The sequence below is a fragment of the Argentina silus genome, assembly GCF_951799395.1.
Source record: "Argentina silus genome assembly, chromosome: 18".
NCBI lineage: Eukaryota > Metazoa > Chordata > Actinopteri > Argentiniformes > Argentinidae > Argentina > Argentina silus.
Window position 1 is genome coordinate 4,163,622 of NC_139672.1, and position 15,671 is coordinate 4,179,292.

Below are 15,671 nucleotides of genomic sequence, written 5' to 3' on the forward strand. Positions count from 1 at the left end.
TTCCACAGACACTTGTGAGATTCAGTGCAGTCAGTGGGGAGAGTTGTCAAGGACACGAGTGCGGCGCTCAAACAGCAGAATCCTGTTCTTCTTTATCTCCTCTTCGGTCCGCCTCCTTGCCTGTCCTCGTAACACCTCTTCCCACCTCAACAAGCTCCTCCAGGCTGCGATACTCTCTCCTCTTCTCTCTCCCTCTCTGCCTCAAACACGGCTCTCTGTTCACATCACTTCATCGGAGAAGGGTGGGGGGTGGAGGGGATGGAGGGGATGGGTGTGTGTGGGGGGGGGGGGGGGGTGCGAGGGGCCCTCACTTAGCACATCCCTCTGTGAACGTGACTCCTGGCTCTGCCAAGCACTTACTGAACAGCAGCTATTCAGCTCACTAATAATGACATGGTGCCTCCCGCCTCCCACGACGTAGAGTACAGTCGTCTCTCCTACACAACTGGACTCTATCTCCGGACCGGCACCGCTGGAGCGCCAATCAGGCATTAAGAACCTGTCAGGTTGGCTGTGCATCAGCGGAGGCTCGCGGAGGTAGAAATCGGAAGGACGAGCTCATTGTAATGCACGGGATGGAATGAGGAGTGGTATCAAACGCACCATTCTCCCCCTGGTGTTGCATGTGTCAGAATCAATGGTCCTGATTTTAATTTTGTGATATCGCAGGGCCGTTGTGGGACGTGACCCACAGACTGCAGTCAAATGGATGTTTCTAAACAAAGGTTAATCCTCCATTTCAAGAGCGTAGATCTGTGCACACCGATGCTCTCCGGGTTAATGACTTATCAAATTGTAATTTGAAACTTTACTGCATCAGAAAATGGTTCATTTAACCTCTAATCTGTTCTCCATCATCGTATTTGATTGAGAGCACAATTTCACACTCATTAAACTGAAATGTAATCTATGGAGTTTGTTTGTTTGTTGTATGGCCTACCATTCACATGGGTGATGATTGGGCTTCTTCTCCCTGACCGTTTCATTATCTCCAGTGTGGAACTTCTCTCAGCCCCTGAGCTTGTTAGCGCTCTTTCCTCCCTTACCTCATACACCACTGAGTCACATCAGAGCGAAAGGCCCCCTTATTAGCACTATTTGACATTTAAGGGATGACATTTTTCATTTTTCATGTTTCACTACAGCCCTCTAATTATTCTAATCTTGTGTGGCTCTGGTCTCTGTAATGTCATCTCCCTTTCAAGGACTAAAGACGGTTTTCAAGTCTTCAGTCATCAAACAATCTAGATGCTATTCATTTGTTTGACAGTATGTTGACGGTGACACATGGTTCAGAAAACAACACAACATGTAATTTACATTTTGTTCACCGTACCCTAGCTAATCAGTAAGATTGAAAGTAAACACTGAGACAGTCCATCCTTGTGTTTGTTTGGGCTTTGGGGTTTGATACTGTATCAGTGGAAGATGGTAGAGGATGAAATCAGAGGAAATCACAGTGTTTGATACCGTTCCTCATTCCATTCCATTCCATGCATTACAATGAGCCCATCCTCTGATTTCAACCTCCACCAGCCTCCACTGTACTGTATGTATTGGTTGGTTGTTTTCTTAAGCACTCTGTCCTGTGCTGTATACTGATGGCCATGTTTTTCTCCCCTCTCCATTCTCCCTGCAGGCTCAGGCCATCATGTGAAGTGATAATCACTTGCCTTTGTGTTTCAGCCCCTGCAGTTCTTCTCTCTGCTGCAGCCTCCTACCAACCAAGCCATAATCAATTCCCCCAAATCACCGGCAGCACCCTGCATTATCTAACACACTTCAAAAAGAAGGGAAAAAAGAATGAAAAGAAAAATAAAGAAATAAATAAAAATAGCACTGTGACTGCTCGTGGCACTTATTGTTATGGAAAGACTTATTTCTTATTCTGATTTATTGTGATGTACTGTATGGTTGATTCACTGACTAAAGACAAATGTACTTATTGGATAAGTGGGTCTGCTACATGACTAAAAGATGACAGTACATGATTCATGTACTGTAAAGGAGTGGAAATCCCAGCAGCAGCGTTTGGAGTGGTGGATAGAATGAATTCTAAACAGCCGTCATGTCTGCTGGTGTCTGTGTACAACGATGACTAATCTCAGTACCACCTGCCACTAGAAGGTGCAGAGTATACGACGACCGTCCTGGATCCACTGATCACAAGATGTGTCATCCTACTGGGAGAAACAGCCTAATTATCATCTGCATGGAAGACGCTTTCTGTGATACATGTTGTTTCTCATCCTATCCTACAGAGACGATGCATTTTTCATCATATGAACAAATCAACTCAGTGTTCCACAGCATGATAATGTTTTACTCACACACAACATGACGGACTCTACCCTAATCACAATGGCTTTGAAGTCACTAAAAAACGGGGGGGGGGGGGGGGGGGGAACGACTCAAACGTTGTGAGACCTTCAGAATTCACAATTACACTCATTTTTAATAGCCGCACGATTGTGACAGAGGTGTGGGAAGCACAGTCTAGTTAGCACATTCATAGGGGGGTGGGGGGAGTGGGGTGGGGGGGAGGGTTGGCTGGCTGGCACGTGTTACTGGAGGTGTTGGACTGTTCTCTAATGATTTCCGGGGGGCTAGAGCATTAGACTGCACTCCTATTAGTGGGTGATTGATGGAGGAGGAAAGGGCAATTAGGGAATGGGGCAAAAAGAAGTGATGTCAGATACAAACCCCCAATGGAGAAACACTCTGGAATCCTTTCTACTGTACGAACCACCTGTATGAGATGCTTTGTGAATGAACTGGTAGATGATGAGGCTGTTATTAAGCTGTTATGAAGGTTTATAGCAAGTCGTACTGTACTAATGCATTGGAAACAGGTCATTCAAGTGTTGTTATGCTGTACATATATTTTCTTTGCACTCACTGGAAGTTTTGCTGTTTTATTACATAGTATCATTTTACTAATTAATTGAATCCAAAGCCAATCTAGTTGTTTGAGAAACCTCATTTAGATTGAAGGAGAGGACATTTATCTATAGCTTTCAACATGTGATACAATACATATATATCCTTGCCAAGATTCCTTGAGGGGTCATTGTCAAGCTGACTTCACAGTCACCAGGCAACCATGAGACCTTTGAGTCAGACCTTTGACTCAATGTGTATAAATGTCCGTAATTTAAATTGTTATTAAATCACGGCTTTGAATGCCTCTCGGCCAATCACAATGCTTGTTTTCATCAACCCGTTGTATAATGATTTAGAAATGACACTGAGGAGGATAAAGAGTTAATCTGATGTTGTGAAGCTTATCATGATGTTGTCAAGTGTCTGTGGCTCAGTTGGTAGAGCATGGTGTTAACAAAGCTAAGGTTGTGGGTTTGATTCCTGCTGGGACCATATATACTGAAAAATGTATGCACTTACTGCAATGTAAGTCGCTTTGGATAAAAGCGTCAGCTAAATGGCATATGTTATATGATACTTTCCAGAGTAATACTACATAACTGTAACTAAAAGCATTGTTCTTTGGCTTTCAATGATCACAATTTGTGGTCTCGTTTTGTTTACATTTTGAGACACAAGAGCTGATTTAATACTGTATGTAGAGTAACTCCATAACTGAAAATGTGATGCATTTTATATCTTGATAATGATTTAATTCACCCTTTAAGCCAGTATAATCACATGGAAAAAAAGTAAATAAATGCACGACAGAAAATATTATAGGAAATAAGGAATGTGACCCAAAATGTATATACATTTAGATGTATATATTCTGTTGCACGAGGGATAAATTCCATCTTAGTACGTGGCTCACAGCTTGTGTGTGATGTCGTGTGATTATTGTAGTGTATTGTTCATACATAAACACACCTGGGTCCTATTATGTCTGCAGAGGACTGTCACTCACCTTTGATCTGGACATGAAAAAGAGAGATGACAAACCACAACCATTCATCTCAATAAAAGGTGACAGCGTGTGGATGGAACCGAATCGCATATCAACTTCTAAGAGATTTTACAGATAATATTTCTCCTATTCCTTTAGATTTTGTTCACATTGTTTGCAATGCTGCACACACGCTGCTACATCACGCTGACATTCATACTTATGCTGACATTCCCATAAACTAAACATGGTTTAGTTGCTAATGAGTAGAAGAACACAACCGTAGAAACCACAAAGCAATGTTCTCTATGCTTCCTCATGACTCCCTTTAGCAGGTCAAAGATAGAACAACTCCAGAGAGACAGACGACAGTGGCATTCACTCTTATGGAATATGGAATATTGTGATCATCACATTCATAATAGGAGGGAAAACAAGCTCATTAGAGTCTCCCCCAGAACACGGAACCATGGAACGAGACAACATCGCCTGAACAGTCTGTTCCTCTCGGCTGTTACCACAGTGACACACTCAAGTCATTAAGAGACACTGGGAGCTAGGGATCTTGTGTCTTCCCCTGACAAACACTCATTAGGGAGACATTTAAGGTAATGTTAGCTCATGTTGGGTAACCTGAGGGAAATTATCTGACAAAACAGAACCATACAAATCAAGGTCTGCTCGCTGCCTTTTAAGCCTTGTGATTCCCTGGGATCAAAGGTCGATGCCCCACTGTTGCTGTGTGTGCTGTGGACTCAGACATTTGCAGGCCTTTTGATTATGATCAATAGTTTTCCCAAGCAGAAACATGAATCCATCCAGCCAAAAGTCCCAGTGTGATAATCACTGTTTTCTCAGCTGTATGCTGAAAAAATAACAAATAGCTACACAGTACACAGCACAGCAGTCCTGTCCAGAACATGTCTTAGAGAAATAGGCAACTCAATAGTGTCAAATAATACCAGGCTGACCAGCAGGGCGCCTAAAAGATTACTGCACTCCCACGCTAGGATCAGAATAAATACTGAGGAGGAAGATAATCAAGCCATCAAGTAATCCAAACGAAAACGGCAAAAATAAAACAGACGAGGCCAACATTCCAGCCGTTCCTCTCTAGAGAAATACACAAGAACCATTCGACTGAGACTAATATCTTGAAATTTACAGGAATAAGACATAAGATCCCAATTAAACATAAGTAGCTTCTCATCTCTCTTACAGCACTAAAGAACCCATATTAAACAATAAATAGTTGATTAGGTTTCAATCTACATAATCCTCCCATGGTCGGTAAGAGAGAAGCATCCCCCCTTGTTCCCTCACAGGGACACCCTCTAAGAGTGGAGGCTGTTGGAGGTAGAAATCAGAGGACAGGCTCATTGTAATGCATGGAATGGAATGAGGAATGGTTTCAAACACACATGTTTGATACCAGTCTTCATTGCATTCCATGCATTACAATGAGCCATCCTCCGATTTCAACCTCCAACAGCCTCCCCTGCTACGACCTACTTCCTGCTATAGGAAACCAATCAACAGCAGAGTAATTACACCACTTCAATAACACGGCTATTACACAATCTCCTGTGGCCTACATTTACACCTCTCTCTCAAAGAGGGATTCACACTCACAAGAAGCCCTTCCTCTCCTTACCCCCTGTGAGACTGAGGAGAGAGTAAAGTATCATCACAGAGAAACATGTACTACTGAATGCATTACTCGAAATACACAAGCATTTATGTACTGTAAAACAGAGTGCAGTTATACCATACAGTATTACTAGTGAGATATTGTATGCTCCTCTTGACCTCCAGATGGAGAAACCTCCAATCAGAGGTGTGGATAGGACAATCAGAGCTATTGCTGAGAGATGTTTGAACAATCTCGTATTGTGTATCTCAAACCAGGGGTACTACGCAAACATCTCATCTAAACTCGACTATGGTCACAATCGTCTTCACAGCTGACCAGATATCTACGTACATCTAGTCGGAGACTGTCTGGCAGAGGCTGAGTTCACTGATTGATCCAGAAAGGTAATGTGAGTTTGTGTCTGTTGCTCTCCTCTCAGTGGACCAGGGGAGTGAGCAGGTGAGAGCCACGGAGGACACAGACACACAGACACTCCTCAGGTGGAGAGAGGACCTCATCAGGTGCTCCACCTACACACCAGGGAGAGGGAAGGAAACTCTCCATGAAGCATCACTCTCACATGGCCATGACAACCGCAGCACAGCTGATATTTATGGAGCCATCCGGGGACAAATCCACTCTTCTAGGGAGAGATAGGAAAGAGGGAGGGAGGGAGGGAGGGAGGGAGGGAGGGAGGGAGGGTGTTTGAGCCAGAGCCGGTAGTGAGGGAAAGAGGGACACAGAGAAGCAGGGAGGAGGGAGGTGGGGAAGGGTTGAACAGAGGAAAAGAGATAGAGCAGGAAAGGGCTAAGGGGATTCTCTTAAAGGCTTAGGGGATTCTCATGTTACCTGGTTAATGGAAAAAAGAAGATGTTGTTGTAGAAATGTGTAGAAATGTATGCTAAAAGTGCTGGTCAGGGTTGGGGTCTTTAGCGTATGCAAAGACTAGGCTCTCCGCTCCCACAGCCGTTAGAATCAGCATTCTTTTATTCAGAAATAGATGTGAGTTAGTAAGTATTTGGGCAGACTTTTCAGAACATCTCTCAAATATTTTACAGAAACAGATCAAGGGACACTATCACTCTGACATCAAAGAGATGCTTTGGTAGTTCAGACACGCATACATTCACAGCCCACAGGTTGGTCTTCAAAGGATACTATCCATTCATTATGACTATGCCAGTGTTGTCTGTATTCCTATGAAGCTGTTTTTTTATACATTCGGGTCAAAGTGCCCCTACTCTCTTATCTGCAGACAAATGGTCGGTAGCCTACCACAATAAAGCTGTGTATTAGGATGTACAGGCAAACATTGAGCAATAACCATTAAAAGAGTTATTTTAGATCAGGATAAGGTAACAGATGGGGTATCCAATATTATCAAAGAGTTGAGGAAGAATGTCTCCAGACAAGTGGTGAATATATAGATGTGGTTATTTTGTTGTAGAAATGTAGATAGCCTAAGAAATCATTAAGGGTTCATTTTCATTTGGGAAAGTAAATGTTGTTCAGATGTAAATCACAATTGCATTTGTATATTTAACCGGTGTGCAGTACAGTTCACCGAGTTTGCGAGAGAGACTTACGGTGAAGTTCACTTCCAGGGGGCTCTTCCACACTGCTCGAAGTTTGCGCCACCCCATCACCGTCCTGTGCGTTCAGGACCTCGGAGAGCGACTGCGTAGTGCTCTGTCTTCCGATTTGGCCCGAAGACACGTTCAAGCGCACGCTTTTCTTCCTGCCCCGGTCCGTTTCTGGGGCTGAATGGCTTCGCTCGGAGTCATGCTCCGGTTCTGAACCCACTTTGACCAATGCGTGTCTTGTCCTTCTTGTCAAGGCGGATGTCACGGAGCCCATTACAACTGTTTGAAGTCCTCTTATCAGTCAGAGCAGGTCATACTGTATTTTAAGGGTTGAAGTGCAATGAACAAAGCATAGTAGATAAATCTATATTTTCAAAATTGTGTCCCTAATTGTGTCCCAAATTTTCTAAAGAAACAGCCTATTTCCAGGTAGCCAAATATGCAGAAGAAGCATGCTCATCTTGTATATTAGTTAAATCGCCGGTTCGCTCCGATATTCAGAAAAATAATTCATGAAATAATTCAAGAAAAGTAGCCTATACCTTGGAATACAGAAAAGTCGAGCTAAACTACATTTGAGCAGCCTTCATCATACCTTCATCCTCTTTGAGCGCATCCTTTTTGTCGACAGGGGATGTCGTCACAGGGAGAAAGTTCTTGGCGAAGAGATTGAACTCTCGGGGGCACGGTTAGCGAAAACAAGCGGCACTAATTAGTCTGGCAAGTGTCCCGGATTATTAATATGATGAGGAAATCAAGTGCATTGGAAATGTGATGGAAATGTTCACGTTTCTCATTTTGAAACAACTTTTAACACAAGACTGTTATCTAAGGTCCACTTATTTTAGAATCCACTCTTCAAAAATTTGCAATTGCTCAACTGGTATCTGCATATTTTACCGTACATTAATGTTTGCATATTAATATTGAATACGATCATGAAATAGTTAATGCCAGCAACATACAGTTCTATGTAAATAAAGAGTTCAACTAATCATTACGCATAAGCTGCTAAAATTAGACTTCTGGGGAAGGGTGCAAAGGATCTTCAGCACCGTTAGGTGGCAGTCAAATACACTCGGTCGCTCAATGTACGTCATTGAGGTAGAATTCTTCTGTCTCAAAGGCTACACACATAGCCCAACTGCCCGCCCTGCCCTGCCTTTAATATTTGGCAGAGTAGACAGATCATACTTTTTCACTTCTGAGAAGAGGTTAATGAGTGTTTGCAAATCCACACACACACACACACACACACACACACACACACACACACACACACACACACACACACACACACACACACACACACACACACACACACACACACACACACACACTTCCTCTCTATAGATGTATCACACTATAATTGCTGATATTGTGTGCTCCTCCAGACCCTTAAATTGTCAGCCGTGGCTAAGGACTGATGTTACTTGATTAGGCTACAGTAGAAGTCAAGCCTCTGGAGGTAGAAAGGTCAGTCCATACATCAGTAGACATGACTCCTACCCTCTTCATCCTATTAAATGTGTGATAGCATTATGGACAGGGGAGGGAGTGATCTGGGAAGCTGCTAAAATTAGACTTCTGACAGGAATTGAGGGCACGGAAGGATACTTAAACACAGGGTTTCTCAGAGCAACTGTCAATTCTCAATAAGTGTACCCTTACGGTGAAAATGGCGCTGAGCAGGGAGTATGAGGTGACCCTGAGGTCACAAAGAACAGACAATAACATCTTGCAGGTACTCTATTCACTTCTGAATTGTCTGGGTTTTTTTTGTTGTTGAAATATTTTCAGTCAAGAAGCATAAACAAGTACATGTTCGCCTGAATAGAGCCCTGTGATGATGATTACATTAGTGTACTCTTTTAGCTCCACACCACCCTCACTTTCCAAGGACAATATAATCTGGAATTCACCACAGTAGGCCTATTCTCAGACCAAAATAGAGTTAACAAGTTGAGCTAAAACAATCTGGAATAATCAGATCAAATTATGACAATTCCATTACAAAGAAATACGCGTCAAAGAATGGCACTAGATTTTCTTTTCTAAACTTTTTTTATTTTTATTGCTGTTTCAGAGACAATTTAAATGTTTGTTTTTTCACTTCATTTAACATACAGGCTGTAAGAGGAGAGAGAGAAGCAGTTTCAATCAAAAATATTTTTGGTGACATTGCAACATTTTTGTTCAGAACTCAGAAAGTATTGCTATTGCTGTGTTGTGTGTACAGTATCTGAACAAGAGCATACGTGACGAAGGAAGATACTCTCAGCTGGAGGTCTCTGTCTCAACTAACAGGCTTATCTCCACATAAAAAGGCACTTTTAAAAGCGTATGTTGGTTTGCTATCTGGTTTGTGTGGTTTTGTTTATCACAGGAAAAATGCATTGCTTCATGTTGCCACTGGTGTTTTGGCATAGACAGATACAAGGAGAGGTTACTCCAGGTCATGGTTCATGGACTCATTGATCACCTGTACAAAAGTGGAGAGACAAGAGTTAGGAGCGGATACAATCAATATCTTTGTTTAAAAGCTGCTAAATATAGCGCTTGATCATACCTGGCCATCCCTGGTCTCAATGGTCTTGATGAGGATCTTCTTGGTTGATGAGGTTTCAACATGGGCTCTGGGGGGCTCAACCATGGTTTCTATAGTAACAGGTGACATTGAATAGAGAAGTTTCATCATACTGTAGAACATCATCCATGCTAATTATTCATCTATTGATTACAGCCATCAGGAACAGAACCTACCTCTCATGTTTAGGGATAAGAAGTTTGGCAGTGGAGTGGAAATTCTATAAAATAAAGAGACAAATAAGAAAGTGTTGAGTAAATCATTACGCTCAGGGGTGAAAATTGAATGAATTCACAGGGGGAACCCTGATGGGTCCAGGGGCAAATTGAATGATGAAATTGAAGTATTTTAACAGCAACAAGTTCACTCCCGGAACCCGGTTCTAGTGGGTTTCCCCCCAATTTTCACCACTGATTACACTCATTTCAACTCCCTTGTATCAAAATAATTACCTCCTTATTACATCAGTTAACTTAAACTTACAAACTTAACTTAAAATACAAACAACTATCCCTCTGACCTGCTCTCCTCTCCTTCCAGCAGTTTCCTGTAGGTGGCGATCTCGATGTCCAGGGCCATCTTGACGTTGAGCAGGTCCTGGTACTCTCTCAGGTGACGAGCCATCTCGTCCTTCATGTTACGGATGTCCTCCTCCAGACGGCCGATGGTGTCCTGGCAACCACCCGTCTCCATGGAGAAGTTCTCCTCCATCTCCCTCATCTGTCGGTCCATAGACTCGTTCTGGGGAAGGAGAGAGAGAGGAAACACAGTGTTAGTGTAGGGGACTAAGTGCTCTCATTGAATCAGAACATGCAGACCTCCGATCTCTGCAGATCATCAAACTACTGTCACTCTCATAGAGAACATCTAATGTCAGATTTGCACATAAAAGGCCCGGTTTTAGGTTTTAGGTAACACAAAAAGTCAAGTCTTGACATGGGAAACAAATGTAATTCCAAATGTAATGCCTCCTTGACATCCTTCATTTAATATGACATCAAGTAAATTACTTTTGAAAGCTGCCCTGAGTGGTTGGTAGTGCATGTGTCATACTCACAGTTCCTTTGAGGGCGTCCACCTCACAGGTGAGCGCCTGCACCTGACGCCTGTAGTCATTGGCTTCCTGCTTCGCCACGCGGAGGGCATCAGTGTTACGTGCAGCAGCGTCAGTGAGGTCAGAAAACTGTCAATCACCAGGGGAGAGAGAGACGGAGGGAGAGGGAGGGGGACAGAGAGAGGGGGAGGGAGGGAGAGGGAGAGAGAGAGAGTGAGAGAGAGAGCGAGAGGGGGGGAGAGAGAGAGAGAGGGGAGAGAGAGAGAGCAAGAGAGAGAGGGGAGCAAGAGAGAGAGAGAGGGGGGGGAGAGAGAGAGAAAGAGAGGGGAGAGAGAGAGAGAGAGCTTATTCATATTTTCAATTCAGTCAGCAGAGGAGAGATGTACAGAGATTGAGAGAGAGAGAGAGAGAGAGAGCCAGAGGGAGAGAGAGCCAGAGTAGATGAAAGGTGAGAGATGGACACAGATAGGCACTTTTATGTTAAGTGTTACAGAGTATAATACATTGAGATAAGACGAGATGAGAAGAGCAAGAGGGAAGCTTGTGTGAGAACATTTAGTTCAAACCTTCACTCAGAGAGTAACAACATTAAACAAGATTAGATACTCCTCTCTCTATCTCTCTCTCTCTCTCTCTCACACACACACACACACACACACACACTCTCTCACTCTCACTCTCTCTCTCTCTGTGTCTTGACTGACTGCCACATACTGTGCATGTGTTCTCACTGAACAGCAGCAGGAACGCTTGATGATAGGTAGAGAGAGACGAGGAGGGGGCAGTAAACACAGAGAGCTGGATAGAGAGTGAGCTGTGTTTACCTTAGATTTGTACCAGTCCTCAGACTCTTGGATGTTCTTGGAGGCCAGGTTCTCATACTGCAGACGAACGTCTCTCAGGGCAGAGGTCAGGTCAGGCTTAGCCACGTCCATGTCCACCTGCTGCACATGCTGCTGCTCCTGCATCTGGGTCTGCATCTCCAGCATCTCCTGGCAGGGTCAGAAGGAGGGGAGTATCGGTGTGTGTGTGTGTGTGTGTGTGTGTGTGTATGTGTGTAGGATGGGTTCTTACCTCATCATGGAGCTTCTTGAGGAAGATGATCTCCTCCTGGAGGGACTCCACCTTCCGTTCCAGGTCCAATCTGGCGAGGGCAGCGTTGTCCACATCCTGTATCATGACATTGATGATGAGTAGGGTACGCGCACACACACAAACACACACACACACACACACACACACACACATACACAAACACACACACACAAAACCAACTGTAGTGGTATGGCAAATACCACAGCGTATGGCAACAACAAAGGGAACTGTGTCTCCTCTCAGTTTAAGCATCTTGTTCTAGAACAACATGCTGCCTCTTTGGCTAAACTGACTAGACCTCTGACAGATGGACAGGATCCTGTCAGGCAAATACCATATCGAGCCTAAGGCCACTTCAGTATACACTGCCTGTGTTTGTCCCTCTGTATTTGAGTCCCAAACCCCCACACACACACACACACACACACACACACACACACCCACACACACACACACACACACCCACACACACACACACACACAACCTTGGCACAATAGTCTGCTTTGTCAGGGCCCTGGTGGCAACTGAGGTATCAGCACAGAAGCAGCTTTGCCTTGCTCTAATGCCATAGATAAAGTCTGCCATTCAGCAGAGTTCCGCAGGCCCAGTTCCGCAGGCCTGGAGCTGAGAGACGGCCCGGCCCTGTTGTCTGTCTGTCTGTCTGTCTGTCTGTCTGTCTGTCTGTCTGTCTGTCTGTCTGTCTGCCTGCCTGCCTGCCTGCCTGGCTGCCTGCCTGTCTGTCTGTCTGCCTCCTGACTGCCTGCCTGCCTGCCTGCCTGCCTGTCTGTCTGTCTGTCTGCCTGTCTGCCTGCCTGTCTGCCTGCCTGCCTGGCTGCCTGTCTGCCTGCCTGCCACTGTAGCAGACTCATATTCAAGGTTGTTGTTCTACATCATCTATCGATCACTCTATGCCTAAAAACTGCAGAGTCACCTCCTTGGATAGAAGTCAAACTTCACACTGCTGTGACGCCAGCTTCACCTAAAGCTCTGCTGTTTAAGAGGATGCAGATAGTCAACTCCAACACAGTCATGAAGTGTGAGTTGCAGTAGATCTGAAGGTGCAATACAACTAAAGTTTTGCTAATTGCTTGAGTAGGCCTAGTTCAGTAACCATACTGTAAGTCATAGTTTATGACTTAAGTTTATTCTTAACTGACAGACAAATGGATTACAGCAGGGGAGGCTGGTGGAGGTAGAAATCGAAGGACGTGCTCATTGGAATGGAATGAGAAATAGTATCAACCATGCATTACAATGAGCCCGTCCTCCGATTTCTACCTCCACCAGCCTCCACTGGATTACAGATAACAACTTTGTCATCAACAAACTTAATTGCAGCTGCTCTTTCACAGTATCTCATTATAAATTGTTGGGCCTACAAACCAAGACTGCTAACTAGTACAGAACCAGAATTTCCGTTGTTTTGTTCACTGAGGGCTTTCCAGTATTCAGACAGGATCACATGGGTTCTCGCTCTGATAACTCCGGTCCAGACGGCCTCTGTTGTGGCAGAACCACCCAACCAGACGGTGAGACATGTCCTAATGTAGGCCTCATTTGGCTGGACTGCCAAGTCTTTTTGTGTTGCCCTACACAGCCCTAAACCAATGCTGTCCAGCTCCTGGCTGGAGTGCCAGATGAGTGAGTTTTGCACTTTTTTTTAGATCCCACTGGTTCTATTGTGCCAGGCCAACTCACACAGCTATCTATTTGAAATGATGTTGAATAGACTAGTATTGGAACTTTTGGAATATTCACTATTCTGCAGATTCCACTTTTTTCCCATCATTAGATTAGATGGAGAAAAACAATGCAGGACAATGAGGGAACACGACGTTGTGACACTGTCTTACCTGCCTGAAGCTCTGCATGTTAGATTCAGCCTCCTCACGCTGCATAATCTCCTCTTGGAGCCTGCAGTGACAGAAAAACAAGCAGGCATTCAGAAAGCCACTCCCCATTTGGAGATGGCATGGTCTCTCCCCCCTTCCTTTACTCTGTAAACTTCTGTCACTGTGCCTCTGAGGTGGCAGTAGGCCTGTTTGAAATGCAGAAGATAAGGTAATGCACAATATGGAGAGTGTAGCCTACACCTGTCTAACATTTAACTTGGATAGAGAGAATATGTTAATTAAATCCTATTGATAAAAATGCATTTAATTTGGTAGCCTGGGAAATAAGCCTACTACAAAGCCTAGATCCACACATAAATGATGCCATGTCTATGGTTATTGTTGTATTCAGAACTTCAAAGATTGTGCTAGTTTATCAGGTAGACCTAGGCTTACTTTTCTCTTATCCGCTCGATGTCATCTGCAAGGTTGTCCCTGTGAACCTCTACCCGGGCTTTCTCGTTAGTGAGTTGGTCCACTTGACGCCGCAGCTCCCGCATCTCCTCCTCGTACAGGTCACCAATGCGGGACGTCCCTTTGCCCCGCAACTGCTCCAGTTCCGCATTAAGGATCTTATTTTGCTGCTCCAGGAAACGCACCTTGTCGATGTAGCTGGCGAAGCGGTCATTCAAGGACTGCATCTGCGCCTTTTCGTTGGTCCGGTTAGTTTTGAACTCGGTGTTAATGGCATCGGACAGGGAGAAGTCCAGACTCTCCGACGCCAGCCGGGGCATCGCTGAGCTGCTGCGAATCCTCTGGGTTTTGGACGCATATATGGTCGGGCCGGAGGAGACACCGAAAGAGACCCGGGAGCGCATCGGGCTGGAGAACTGGCGGCTTGAGGAGGAGTAGGTGGACCTGATGGGTCTCTCTTGGCCACCAAACATCTTTTTGTATGAAGAATTGTATCTTATAGACATCTTTCAGCAGGCGTTATTTCTCTTACGCAGTTTTGAAAGTAGAAGAGTTGGTTCCCTTTTGCTTCACCAGTCTCTGCTAAAGTTCCCCAAGCCAACGAGGAGTTGTTAACGGGATGATTTATAGTCCACTCCTTATGCAAATGACATAGCGGGTCCCGGCAGCATGACTGGCGTTGCCGGGATCCAATAGCATGCCGAAAAGAGAGATAGGGTAGGCTATTTCCAAAGTCGTCTTTAAAAGAACCGAACTCAGACCTCTTAAAGTGAACCGAGGTGTTTTTTTGTTTTTTTTTAATGAACTCAGTTTTTTAATTATTCACATTTCCCTCTCTTTGAATGAGGATGCTGGTCCATTTTCGGTTCATGTTAGGTCTGTGGTGCTTTTTAATGTGCAATTACCCAAGGTTCAAAGTAATTAATTGGCCTGAGTTCCAATGAAAGATGTGACTGTGAAAGTTGACTGAGACGTCATCACTGCTGAAATGGACCAGCAAGAAAACTCATTCAAACAGAAGGGCAGTGTGAATTAAAAAATAACTATTTCTTTTGTGTCACCTCTTGGTTCACTTAAAGAGGACTCAGTTCAGTTCTTTCAAAATGAACTATATGTGAAAATACCCTGACAGTTTGGGCGAACTACTCTGAGTTCACAAAAGTCTGCTTAAAAAAAGGACCAAGTGTGAAAATACCCTTACTTTCCTATCCCTTCGGGTAAGATGCCCGTATATAGGCACACAGATCCGGGGTCAGTTTACCCCTCCCCCTAGCCTAACCATTAGTGCATGGGACAGAGGACACATTTCACATCCATGTCTGTGGGTAATATTGTGGTATAGCATCTTCTTGGAGGTAGCTAAATTGTTGTTATCAGTGCTATGACCCATAAGTGGATAGTTGGGTCAACCTGATTGACTAAATCTAATGTTGTGTTATTGGGTCAAATATTCAAAGAATAAGGCGTTTATATGTTATGAACTTAAAAATAATCCTGCAGCCTTAACCCTACCTCCAACCCTAACCCTAACCCTAACCCGAACC

The 15,671-nt window shown here is 44.2% G+C and overlaps 2 protein-coding genes across 2 annotated transcripts in view; both read right to left on the minus strand.

Annotated features, from left to right (window-relative positions):
- pde1cb (phosphodiesterase 1C, calmodulin-dependent b) overlaps positions 1 to 7,358 on the minus strand; it is a gene marked incomplete at both ends in the record, with an annotated part of 61,142 nt that extends 53,784 nt beyond the window's left edge. Inside the window, one exon of the mRNA XM_083690433.1 lies at positions 7,088 to 7,358. Coding sequence (XP_083546559.1) covers positions 7,088 to 7,358 — 271 coding nt within the window. The remainder of the gene's footprint in view (positions 1 to 7,087) is intronic.
- Positions 7,359 to 9,172: 1,814 nt separating this feature from the next.
- On the minus strand, positions 9,173 to 14,709 carry viml (vimentin like). The gene is made up of 9 exons (XM_083690556.1): positions 14,110 to 14,709; positions 13,675 to 13,735; positions 11,800 to 11,895; positions 11,550 to 11,717; positions 10,729 to 10,854; positions 10,192 to 10,412; positions 9,848 to 9,891; positions 9,654 to 9,742; positions 9,173 to 9,566 (listed from the first exon to the last, which is right to left on the minus strand). The coding sequence occupies exons 1-9, from the start codon at positions 14,631 to 14,633 to the stop codon at positions 9,531 to 9,533; spliced, it is 1,365 nt and encodes a 454-aa protein (XP_083546682.1). The 5' UTR covers positions 14,634 to 14,709; the 3' UTR covers positions 9,173 to 9,530.
- Positions 14,710 to 15,671: the final 962 nt, after the last annotated feature.